General features: G+C 33.2%; 1 protein-coding gene across 7 annotated transcripts in view; it reads right to left on the bottom strand.

Moving 5' to 3' along the window:
• Nbea (neurobeachin) overlaps positions 1 to 13,244 on the bottom strand; it is a 702,149-nt gene that overhangs the window by 252,956 nt on the left and 435,949 nt on the right. For all 7 annotated transcript variants that reach the window (XM_004854743.3, XM_087199596.1, XM_013075842.3 and 4 more), the window contains one exon: positions 4,166 to 4,290. In XM_004854743.3, coding sequence (XP_004854800.1) covers positions 4,166 to 4,290 — 125 coding nt within the window. The remainder of the gene's footprint in view (positions 1 to 4,165; positions 4,291 to 13,244) is intronic.

Below are 13,244 nucleotides of genomic sequence, written 5' to 3'. Positions count from 1 at the left end.
TACTATTCTTTGACAGCTATAACTTTAAGCATCAGAAATGTATCAGGTATTTTTCTTTCAAATATAAATATAAATTTGCCATGAAGAAGAAACACCTGCAGGTCAAAAGATGAGTTTGTAAGTCTTTACAATGTTTTCCTTATATTCTTCCATTGCTATGGTCTGTATGATTCTTGGTAATCAATTACATTTGTACTTGTAAGAGACTTAACTATTAGAAAACACCTAAATAACATATTCAGCACATGCAAAATTAGAACATCAAACATCAAGGAAAAAATTACATGCCTCTAGGTTTTTATTAATCACGTTCCAACACCAGAGGCTGAAAGTATATCAAATCACACCAAATCTTTTGCACATGACAACCTCATAAATTATTCAACTCATTAGTATTACTAAAAAACATGAAAAACTCCATCAGTGTAAAGGATATTTCCCAACTGAAAAAGGTCAACCGAAAGTTTTAATAATGACATGGAAGGGAAAGCTTTCCAAAGAAAATATGAAATAAAATTACTGTCTTTTATTCCCTTGAATTATATCCAATTCTATTCATTTTCTCTTTTAAAAGAAAGCATTAACATATTTTATTTGAGGTTCCAAAAATTGCCTAAAAATAATGTCATGAAATCCAAATTATGGTTAAATACATGTTCCCTTCCATCACATGAAAGCTTAACTATAATTTAATATAAAAAGTTAGGATGAATTGAGAATATCAGGAAAAATCAAATGACTCAAAACATTTATATTAACACATAAAGTCTGCTAAACCCACTTTATATTCTTGAAACACATGTACCACATTAATAGACAAGACTAAATCCATGACTCAAATCCCTGGGATTGTTTTGATGGCCACTTAAATATTTCTTGTTTAATTAGTTTAAGATTGTTCTCCCAGAGTATACAGCTTATTTAAAATTCTCAATACTCTGATTACTGATTCTAGTATTTCTGGCCATATTAAAAATTACATCCACATAGTATTATTTTGTTCTTGAAATATTTTTGTTGCTACCATGTAGATGAGTAAAAAATTATTTTGCTTAAAGGTTACATCAGTGATTAAGGCTTAACTTTAAAGATAGATAATTAAAAAATGGGGAAGAAGATACACTGCAATTATTTGACACAGAAGTAATAAGTCGAATTTGTCCTAGAAGCTTACTCCGAATTTGTAAGTTTGTGCTATGAATATACCCTTCCTCTATGACTACCTAGCATGAAAATTCAATCTTTTCAATGTCAGTCTGTATCTTGTAAGACTACAGCATCCGGAAACACATTTAAATGTTTAATGACAGAGTGTTCAGATGACGGGTTAAGTTTTATGTTCTTTTTTCACTTTTGCCATTGGTTTCTTTTCTTTAAATTTTATATGGATTTTCTGAATTAAAATATTTCTTTAAAATATACAAAATGTTTTAAATTAAAAATTTCAACATCTATTTTTACTGGATGATGTCCTTTTTAAAAATTACTGACATTTACTTCCTATTTCTCCCAAAGAAATACTTTTCACATAGGCAGGAGGGTATATTTGCAAGGTTAGAAGTAGATACAATACTACATTTTTCTTCTGGAAGTTTGTAATTTCTCTCTCTGCCTCTCTGTAGAGATCACCCCAACAACTGGACTCACACCCTCCACATCCTTCCTATTTTATTGCCAATTCTCTCCTTAGTTCTGAAAGTGCATAGTTGTGAATTATAATAAAAGGTAGAAGACATGCACTCTAGAACTGTTTTAGGAGGTAGAATTATTGAAGTGTTCTATGATCCTCCACTTCATGATCCTACTTCTGGAAAATGACTATGGAGTAGTCTAGCATAAGTATCATATAGACTTTCTCAATATGTGACAGCATACATATGGTCTTTGCTCTTATAATATGTATGAAGTAAAAACACAGTCCTCTCTCTTTTCATCAAAGAACCCAAATCAAGACGTACTGAATACTACTGATGATGTAGCATTTAAAATTAATAAATAGTAGTCAGGTGTGCTGTCACATGCCTGCAATCCCAGTACTCTTGAAAGTTGAAGCTGGTGGAACCACAAGTTTGAGTCCAGAATGAATTATTTAGGGAGGCTGTGTCTCAGAATAAAAAATAAATAAGGCTAGGGAGGTAACTCAGTGTGAAGGCCCTAAGTTCAATCCTCAGTACCATCCCCTAAAGGAAAAAATTATTATTTATTTTAAAATACACATATAGTATACATACATTTATTCACACCTACAATTCTTCTATAGTTAAAATGCAGAGCACTTTTTTTAGTTCAGGTACATTAGCAATAGTTACTATTCTACTAAAATATGACTTAGTCTCAAAAAAGATTTTTGAAGTAAAAGTTTAAAAATTTGCTTCTGAATGACTTTGACGCTGATAAAAATGCTATAATATAAATATTTAAAGTATGCATTTTTAACGAGAAACAAAAGAAATATTTTAACAATGTGGTTTATTCAAAAAACCTGTAGAGTGGAAAATGTAGTGTAAGGTAGGTCATATATAATTGAAGGTTTGACAACTGAGTTTCACATAGCCTGACCTCTCTTAAAAATTGTCTCTATATGCTAATTTCAAAGGAGATAAATTAAGAATGAATTGGTGAAAATGTCTAAATGATTGGTGAATAAAATAAAGTTTTAATAACTTTAAGTTCATATTATTAAACATGCCACTGCGAAATGGGCAGTGTTTCTAAGACTCTCTCCTCTAGCATCACAAAGAAAATAACTAATTTTAAGTTAGCATCAAATCTTTATAGTGCTAAAATTCTGAGGTGATCTTAGAGTTGGTTAAAGAAATTATCTATAGTAAGGTCATTTTTTTCAAGCATTTTTCTCAAATTTACTTTTACTGTGTAATTTTATCTTAGGAATAATTTCATATGAAATTCTCATGTACTATATTTATTAATAATATTTTGAGCCTTACTAAGTGAAATCAATTAATAGCTTACTGGTATGATTAATTTAAAGATCTTTGAATACTTTTTTCATATTGTTAGGATTGAACATTTTCCCTTTCCAACCCTTTAAGAACAGTAGTAATAGATAACAGAAACTATGATGTGATAAAACCTATTTACCAATTAGAGTTGATATTAAAATATTTATAACTATCAAATAAAAATTAATATAATAAATACAAGTAACTGTAAGAATAAAAGTGACTAACGATAATAGACTGTTCAACTTTCGTATTTTTTCAATGTATGCAGTTTATAAAATTCTGCTATGATCAAACTTAAACTTGTTTCAGTATTTAAAAATAAGTAGTGTTCCTAAGCATACTCTGTAGTGGACAACAATCTAAGATAGCAGCATTTTTATTAAAATATAAAAATTATTTTGATATTTACTAATTTTATATTTATAAAGGATAATTTAGGGAATAATTCTATTCTGATATGACAATTGATACTATAAATGGTGACCATTTTTTTCAAACTTCATTTGTAACCCATTGGATGATGTGGACCTAAATAGAAAGACTGGAAAAAGATTTTTATTTATTTACTTATTGTTTGTTTGTTTGTTTGGTACCAGAGATTGAACTCAGGTCCTTGCACTTGCAAGGCAGGCAGTGGTACCACTGAGCTAAATCCCCAGCCCAAGACTTTTATTTTGATTTATTAATGTGAAAAGAATAAAGTAGGAATAATAAAACACTGTATAAAGTTTACTAATAATACATTCATTTCATTTATATATCTCTGTACATGTATGCATAGAGACAGAGCATACTATATAAGTATTTGTGTGTATGTACTTACACACAAACTTATACATGAAAATATGTAATTTTGCATACAGGATGGGAATATAATGTTTTTCCACCATGGGTTTTGATCACTACAACTTTAAGGACACTTAAAAAAAAACTGATTCTATTCAATTTTAGGGCTGTATGAAAGGAATGTTGGGTAGCAACTCTGTGAAGCCTTTAATTGCTTTAAAATTGAAGACTCTAATATATGTAGTGTAAGAAATACTGGGTTAAGTATAACCTAAATAATGCTAAATCAGAACAAAATATTTCTGACTTACAACATGGAGAACTTTAAACACCAGGGGAAAAACATAAATTCTCAAACATAAAAGTCATCTCACATCCAAAAGTATTTGTGTTTAAAAGGAATCAGTACTAACCATATTCTATAGCAGCTTTGAGCAATGCTTCAGCATGAGTGGAGCCAAAGGCATTACGAACAAATCGTCTCCTTCGGCGAAGATCGTCTTCCCAATAGTCCAAACGCCAGAAATCATGCAATTGGCTACATATGGGAAAACAAAAAAACAGTTTTAATTGCTACAGTAAAATGCATAATTGGAAATTATTTTTCTCTATAAAATTAAAGCTTTATTTCTTTGATCTCACTGGAAAATTAAAATGATTTTTGAGATATTTATATTTTATACTGTGTTTATATACATACTTCCTCTACAAATGAACAAACCCCAAAATAGTAACCTTATATTTTAGGCATTAAAACACTCAAGTTTTTTTCTTTTTTACAATGTTCTTTTCTTTACTGAAAACATTAATCATGAGGAGTTTAGTAACAAATGCAACATCAAATTACAAGTATTAATGGCTCAGTTTGCTTTTTTTTTAACACTGTTTTTAACAAGGCTTGTAAATCACAGGGTAGACCTCACTACAAACAGTTTGCAATTTAATGACCAAGGTTTCTTAGTAGACTGAATTAAAAAGTATAAAATATTGCCCACTTGGATTTGTTGGAGCAATGATTAAAATAATGTGCTGAAATATTCATTGAAATAATTCCCTGCTGCCCACAGCAACCTGAGAAAAGTGCAATTTTATCCATTATTAATAATCCTGAATTAGAGCTGTAAAAAATTCTAGTATGTGGTAATTGTCTTGGTAAATTATTATTCTAACTTGAACAGGGCCCTTGAATGATTTTATAGCTTTCAGCTAATCTAAACCATTAACAACCATGGAACATCATCGTCTTTTACATTAGAAAATAATACTAAAAGGACAAGAGATATTTCAGTAACTACAGAAATATGTGTATTGCATATCCAATGGAACATTCATGATGTAATTTTTGTTTTCAATTTAATTTCAATAAGCATGGTGATAAATAACACTGCTTGAGAAGCTGGCATTTCTGCATATTGTATTTGGAATAATATACTTAAAAAGATAATATTCTAATTATTCTGAGTAGTGTTATTCATAAAAACATAAAATCCTTTCATAGGAGGGTTGATTTCATTTTTATTTTGATATTTTATTGTAGGAGAACATTTTAAGTTCAATTAAGGCAGTAGTGGTATATGTTTTGTTCATCATTATATTGCTAGTATAATATCTGGTATACAGGATATTTTTAATAAATATTCAATAAATTTATTAAAATGTCTTTAATTTAAAAAACTGAAGACATGTAAATTCACTAAGAAAAATTATTTTAATTTTGAAAAACATTTTAGATTTTATCTATATATAATTTTGTTATATGTAGCTCAATTATAAAGACTACAACAATATAAGGGATACTTTTTAATACTTTTAAATTAAAAGTATTAAAATTATAAACATTTGAAGTATACTTTAATGTTATGTTTTCTGTGTATTATAATTTTATTTTTTTGTCAAAATAATTATTGCTGGGTAAATAATTATTAGTATATTTCTGTAAATAATTTTAAAATAGGTTAATTTTTATTTTTGTGGACTAATCTCAGTAGTTTAAGGGAGATTATGTTAAAATTTTGCTATAATGATTTTCCTTAAGATTATGTTAAAATTAAGTAATTGAATTCAGTAGCAGAGAGCAGAGATCTAAAGTTATCTCAAAATTATTCATTATCCACATACTTTTACCTATTACTTTCATAAATATAACTTAACAATTTTAGACATTACATATAAAACAGACATAAGGAGATTCTGAAAGGTGGAGAAAAGGCAGACTCGTTAAAGGTCTCAGTACTTAAGGAACAACATAGTGATGAGGCTTGATGATATACAAGACTAGCTATATATCCTAGTCTGGAGGGAATGACCTAGCAACCCAGTTAGGTCAATGGGTAGAAAGAAGATAGCCCCAACAAAAGTTTTCTCTCTCTAGCCAGAGAAACAAGAAACAGGCAACCTAGCAAGACAGAAAACTTTTAGACAATAGCTGTTGTACTCCTGCGAAACATCACAGAAAACACTGTGGCCCTACCCCACCCACATCACTAAAGGATGCATCGAAGTTAGATACAAACCCTCATGAAAGTGCCATGAAGCATCCCAACACTGTCACTGGGATTGCAGGTATAACAGAAGGCTAAATAGTAAACTAGGACTTTCATCTCTGCTGGCTGGTAACAAGAAGCCCATCCACATGGAGCCAGTGGAGAACATGAAGACAGCCCGTGTTTCAAACATTATTGGACATAGTAAGGCATCTTTCCTACTCCCCAGTAAGGTAAGGTCAGAGTAGACATAGTAGAGAATTAGAACTTTCACAGCTAATCAACAGCAATGCAGGTACCTCCTATGACTGGACACCATATGTAGAGCTGGGACTTTCATTCACACCAAGTAATATGGAGTAAGTCCTCACTCCTTGGGTTTCAGTGGAAGCTAAGTGGGGAGATTTCCATCTCCTCTATCAATAATGTGTCAGAGCCACTGCACCCCTAATGGAAGATGTCACAGAAAGTCAGATAAAAATCTTAGAGCATAAGAAAATTTTCAGGTTTCAATCTAAAATCACTTGTCACACAAGAACCTGTAAAATCCTGAATAGCAAGTAAAAAGATCACCAATAGATGTCAACATTGAGAAGACAGGGATGTTAAAGAATTTAAAGCAGCCACAGGGGTGGGGATGTGGGTGGAGGGGGAGCTGCAACAAGCAAAAAGCCTCAACAAAGAAACAAAATCTCAGCAAAGGAATAGAAAATGTAAAGAAGAACCAAAGGAAAAATTTAGATCAGACAAACAACCAAAATAAATGCAGAGGGGTTGGGCTCAATAATAGAATGAAGAATTACATAATTGGAAAGTGGAATCAAAAGAATTTACCTTATCTGAATAACATACTGAAAACAATAAAACTGCTTCAGTGATCTGTAACATGTAACATTTGTGTCATTAGAATCCTAGGAGAAGAGAAACCAGGTAGGAAGGACGAAATGGTACTTGAAGAAATAGGGATGAATACTTCAAAAATTTGTCAAAAAACATAAACATGGAGTTGAAAAGATGAGTTAATTCTTTACTTGATAAACACAAAGGAACTCATACAAAACTCTCTCACAATCTTCTGAAAATAGAAGATAAACAAAAAAAGCAGCCAGAGCAAAATGACATCTCACCTATAGAGATAAAACAGTTAAGATGACTGTAGTTTTTAGGTGTTAAAAAAAAAGAACTGTCACTGTACAGTCCTACAGCCTACAAAAATATTTTTAAGAGTAAAGGAGAACAGGTGCTGGGGGGTTACTCAGTGGTTCCGCTGCCTGCCTCACAAATGCAAGGACCCAAGTTGGATCCCTGGTACCCCCCCAAAAAAAAGAGTAAAGGAGAACTGTAGATATTTGTAGATAAATGAAAACTAGTATTTGTAGCCATATCAGAGCTAGTCTAACAGAAAGCTAAATATACAGTTCTATAAATGTAAGGCAAGAGATAAAAGAAAAAACATGGGAACATGAGGAGGGTAGGAAGAATGCTAAATAAAATATGGGTAAATATAATAGGTTTTCCTTTTCTTCTGGAGTGTTTTAAATTTTGTTTTACTACTGAAATAAATATTGTAAGACTGCCTAATTTAGGTCTAAGTATATGAAAAGGTACTATGTAAGATAAACATGACTAGAGAAGGTAAAAGGATACCACAGAGGACACATTCCTATACTTCATTTGTACTGCTAGAATGACACTACCAGCAGCCAGTGGTAAATATGGTATATAATGTGATACTTAGAGCAACCAGTAGAAAGGCTATATAAAAGATGTACTCAAAATATTGGATAAATCAGAATGGAATTCTAAAAAGTGATAAAGTAACTCACAGGAAAATAGGAAAAACTATCCATGAGTGTTCAAAGTTGGTTTTCTCTATATCATCTTCTAAACTTATTAGTTCTCAAGCAACAGGCACATCTATCACTTACCTAGAGTGTGACAGGAATCATAGTACATTATCTTTCTTACAAATCTTTTAGAGTGTGCTTCTCTAGCCTTTTCTCCTTTTCTCACCCAACTTAAGTTAAAAAAAAAAAGAGGGTGGAGTAAGCAGTACTTATTGAGAGATGCTCAATACTAGAAAGGAAAAAAACTGGTTTGTTTCTTTTATGCTTCATTGAGATGAATCTGAAAATCCTAACAAATGAGGCCTTTAGAAATGTGGAGAGCATATTGATCCAAGGGAACTCTTCCATAAGAGGCAGGGATAAGGATTTTTGTGACCCTTGCCTTATGAAATCTAGAAGAAGCCATATTCCTGGAGGGTAGATAGCATAGAGAGTAGAAAAGGACAGATGGGCCAGAAGAAGTTCACAAGACATTGATTCTAGGAGCAAACTGTAGGAGAAGTAAAGTAATATTTTTCATCTACTGCACACTCCAGGATGAATGTAGAGGTAGGATGTCTTTTTTTTTTGTGGTAAGTAGCTATACTCTTTGATGCTGTGTGACCTGAAAGAGTTGTAATAGTTTTGTAGACGACACCTTGGCTCAGGGTCTTTCTGATATCTGTCTTAGTGCTCTATGTTATTCCTGTGTACTTACATGCATCTCTTTCTGTTACTTTTGTATTATGATTTTGTGTTACGGTAATGTTAATATTGATAAACAATGTTTGTGTGGTGGAAATCGGTGTTATTTTAAGCATAATTGATGTTTAAGTACTCAAAGTTCCTCAATGAAATTTCTGACAATTGTATTTTCAGCTTATGAGAATGCACTCCATTTTCTTTATAGGTTCCCCATCCCCGCTTCCAGGATGGACTACTTTGATACACTAGGAGGAAAATGAAATATACCTGACAAAGCAAAATTGAAAAGGATAATTGGCTGATATTTAATAAAAAACATTAAACAGAAAAAAAGCAAAAGGAACAAAAATATTTTACTACATACACACATAAAATACAAAAGAACTTGAATTCCCACTTGGTTAAAGAATTGGTGGTCATCATTGAGATCAAGACTTCTGTGCATGAAATTTCATTGAAGAAATTCATACCTTAGAACCCATCCATTCCCTAACCAGATTGCTTACATAGAGTCTAACCTAATGATGTTCTTCAGAAACTGAGCTATCACAGGAAGTGAGCTGGTAGTGATCTAGTTGAATGGCACTTCCTCTGCATCATAGATTAAGGAAAACTGGAGAGCACAACTCTACTGAGTGAAGTGGACACTCAGCTCCTACCTTTGTTATTCCTTTTTCCTGATGTTGAGATTTTACAAATACTGTAAATAAATATTTAGTTGAGTTCAATTTCCTGGGCAACACATGTAAAATAGCTCCCCCTGTGTCTTACAGTAATTTATAGATCTGAACCAGATGCTTATGGATTTATTTTTCCCATCTATTATTTTCACATTGAAAAGTAACCCTTAAAGACTATGAAACTACTTTATTCCTTAAGTTATTAGAAAATCAAGGTTTTAGGAAGTGGTGGTATACCCAAGAGGCAAAAATTGATAGCTAAATAATTTTTGTCTGCACAAAAATTATTTCCATGAAGAAAAAAAGACAATAAATTAAAGAATAGAACATAATAACATCCATACTCTCATCAAAGATCATTCTTTTTGCACAATTCCAAAAAATCATATAAGAACTCTGATGTGATCTACACTTTAATAATCAACTTTTTCACCTAAAACTTCATTATTGTTAACTAGAAATCTTGTTTGAGTTACATATTTGCATAATCATTATTTAGTGTGAATTAAAAATATTTCAGGATCTTTGACCAGAATCATCACACATATCTCCTCTGCACTATTCAGCCTAGTATGTGACCAAGAATCCGAGATGATGGTCAGTGACAATTTGGAAACTAAGATATGATAGTCTGAGGGAAATTTTAGTAACTTTTTAACTTTATTAGCACTAAAAAAAGAATGATTTAAATATTTTGAGCTACTGAACAAGAAAGCAGGACAGGGCTGAAGAGTAGAGAAGACAGTATGTGTATTTCTTTTTCTTTTTTTGGTACCAGGGATTGAACTTGGGACCTTGCGCTTGAGAGGCAGGCAGCGGAATCCCTCAGCTAAATCCCCAGCAGTATGTGTATTTCTTAAAGCTCTAATCAATGAACCAATGAGCTCTATTACTCACATGATCAGCAAATGCTGAAATGTGCTTATACTCTGTCTCTTAACTAGTTATTCTTCTGACCTTTTTTTTTTTTTTTTGAAAGCACACAAACCTTTTTAGAGCTAAGACACATTAGTTTTTTACTTTCATTGGAGCTAGACCCTCAGTCTAAGGCAATCTTAGGGCCCAAATAATTGCTTTAATCTTAATTAACCAAATTATAAAATTACTTGTGAAACATCTAATGCTATAGAGCAGTTATTCCACTTTAAAAAGGTAGGTATTTTTTCATACTAATAATTACTGTTATAGTGGATAAGATTAAGTACTTTTAGATATTACAATTACAAGTTTTTCCTCATAATATCTCAGAAATTGATTGCTACAAGAAATCTCACATTAAATGACTTACTTGGAAACATATCCTTATACTAAATTGTGGAATTTTAAACTATCTTTAATGGTCTATGGCAGTGATGGTGATCCTTTTAGAGATTTCAATGATGTAAACATCTCACTATGGCACACGAGTCATAGGTTCACCACCACTGGTGTAGGGGAACTATAATACTTCTTACAAAATCAATGTTTTTGCAAAACTAATAAATATTTTATACAAAAGATATCTTATTAGTTACATAATATTTATAAAATTTCTACAACTTAAATTTATTGTTTATAATCTGCATTACTGCAGTTCTCTAAACTTCAGTTCCCTTATTCATAAATGGGGATAAACAAAAATCAAATCATAAAATTGATGTAAGGAACATGGGTAAAATTGTTAGCTCAATACTTGGCACATATAAGTCAGCAATAGCTAGAGACACTTTAATCAGCCAGGAGTTGAGAACCTTGCCCTGCCACTTGATAAGAGAATGACATCATTCCTGAGTACTAGTTTTATCATCTATATAAATGTAATCATTATTAATGCATTTTTGACTTGTGATTTCTACCTGTTCACCAATGAACAGTAAATAGATCAATTCTTATCTGAACTAAAGCACACATTATTTTTTCAGGGGTTCAGATTTTTTTTAAAGGCTTGTTTTTTTAATGCAGTACATATAGGTGGTGGAGATACAGAAGTACATTTCTTATTCCACTTCTTAAGGTCAACAGAGTGCCTTCCTTCCAAAATCATCTCCCCTACTGCATTACTTAGAATCTCTTTTCCCAACAGATTGTTTCCTCCAATCTCGTGTTTCTTTTTAATTCTATGTCACTCCTCTCATTAAAATGTTCATGTGGGGCCGGGGATTTAGCTCAGTGGTTCCGGCGCCTGCCTTGCAAGTGCAAGGTCCCAAGTTCAATCCCTGGTCCAAAAAAAAAATGTTCATGTGTATTCAATTGGCAATTATTTGTATATTCTTCTTTGCTCTGTTTCTGACATTTATTTCGTGCCACATGCCACTCTTTTATCGAAAATACCCTTGATTTACCAGATTTTAGTTACTTTTCTCGTGTTGCTGAGACAAAATACCTGACACCCAAAGTTAAAGAGGGAAAGGTTTATTTAGCTAACAGTTTACAGAAGTTTCAGTCCATAATCAGCTGGCTCCAAGGCAGGGTGGCATGGCGAATGGCATTGCAGAGAAGAAAGAGTTCATGGCAGGCAGAAGAAATAAAAAGCAAGCAAGCAAGGGGGTGACTACAGATGTTTCTATCACTTTTATCTTATCCAGGCTACTTGGGCGGGGTAGCATTCACACTCTTAATCCTAGTGCCCTTGACCCTAGCATTGTACCGTGAATCAATCTCAGCATCACACATTCTAGATCCAGCCACCTCTAAAAAAAAGCCCCACTTATGACTGCGTGAGGATTTGGGGAGACATCTAGACATACACCATTACATTCTGCTGCTGGCTCGCTAGACTCAGGCACAGCCCTTTATGCAAAAGGCATTTAGTCCACCTCTAAGTGTTAAGTCCTAACAGTTTTAGCAGTGCTGAAAAGTCCAAGTCCAAAGTCTCCTCTGAGATTTAAGGCAAACTCTTAGCTGCAAGCCCCTGTAAAAAAATAAACTTTCAACATTCAATGGAGGAAGACAGACATTTACATTCCAAAAGTTACAAATGGGGGATAGAAAGGAATGAGAATAAAGCAAGACCAAAATCCAGCAGGGCAAACATTAAATCCCACTGTTTCACTTCTAGCATCCCTGGCAAACTGTGGGAAGCTGTGGACTCTGAAGAGCTTGGGTGGCTGCACACCTATGGTACTCCTTGTGGTTGTAGTTCCCATGGCTTCTCTCTTGGGCCAGCTCTGCTCCCTCCTTGCAGTTTTCCTCAATGATCCAGGGTCCTGGCTTCTCCAAACTTTTGGGGTCTCCATTGCATGTTTGGCTTCACAGTCACAGTTTCACATATTGCTCTCTCTGGGGCACACTGCTTGGCCTCCCAGGCCTTCTTTTAAAATCTGGGTGGAAGCCTTTCTGATCCCATAACTCTTGCATTTTGCATGCACCTAAGACCAGCACCACATAGATGTTGCCAAGGTCTGCTGCCAGCTGAAGCAGTAGTCAGGCTTCCTTCTCTCTTGGCTGTATGGGTTGAATGCCTAGATTGCTAAGCGTTCTGAACCCAATGCTGAGGAACAAATTCTCTAGGGTACCACCATTTTGGAACATGGTGCTCTGGGGCTCTTCTCAAAGCAATTTCTTTCACCTTTGCAACTCTGAGGTTGCAAAGGCAGAGTCCTACTGGTTCTTGTGAACCAGGCCATATTTACTGTTGTCTTCTGAAACAGTTGACTTTTCCTTGCTAGTCTTTTCAGCTAACAGTTTCTCCTCTTTCCCAACTTTGCAAGCAACAACTTTACTAGAGTTTCCTTTCTGGCCAAACTCCCAATGTTTTGAATCATTCTGTGCTCTTTGCTCTTGATTCTTGATATAGATGTGGCAAAAGACTCCAACAGT

Source organism: Heterocephalus glaber, unplaced genomic scaffold (genome assembly GCF_053883595.1).
Source record: "Heterocephalus glaber isolate CG9 unplaced genomic scaffold, H.glaber_assembly_v1.0 deba00001720, whole genome shotgun sequence".
Classification (NCBI taxonomy): Eukaryota; Metazoa; Chordata; class Mammalia; order Rodentia; family Bathyergidae; genus Heterocephalus; species Heterocephalus glaber.
This window is presented reverse-complemented; position numbering and strand designations above follow the sequence as displayed.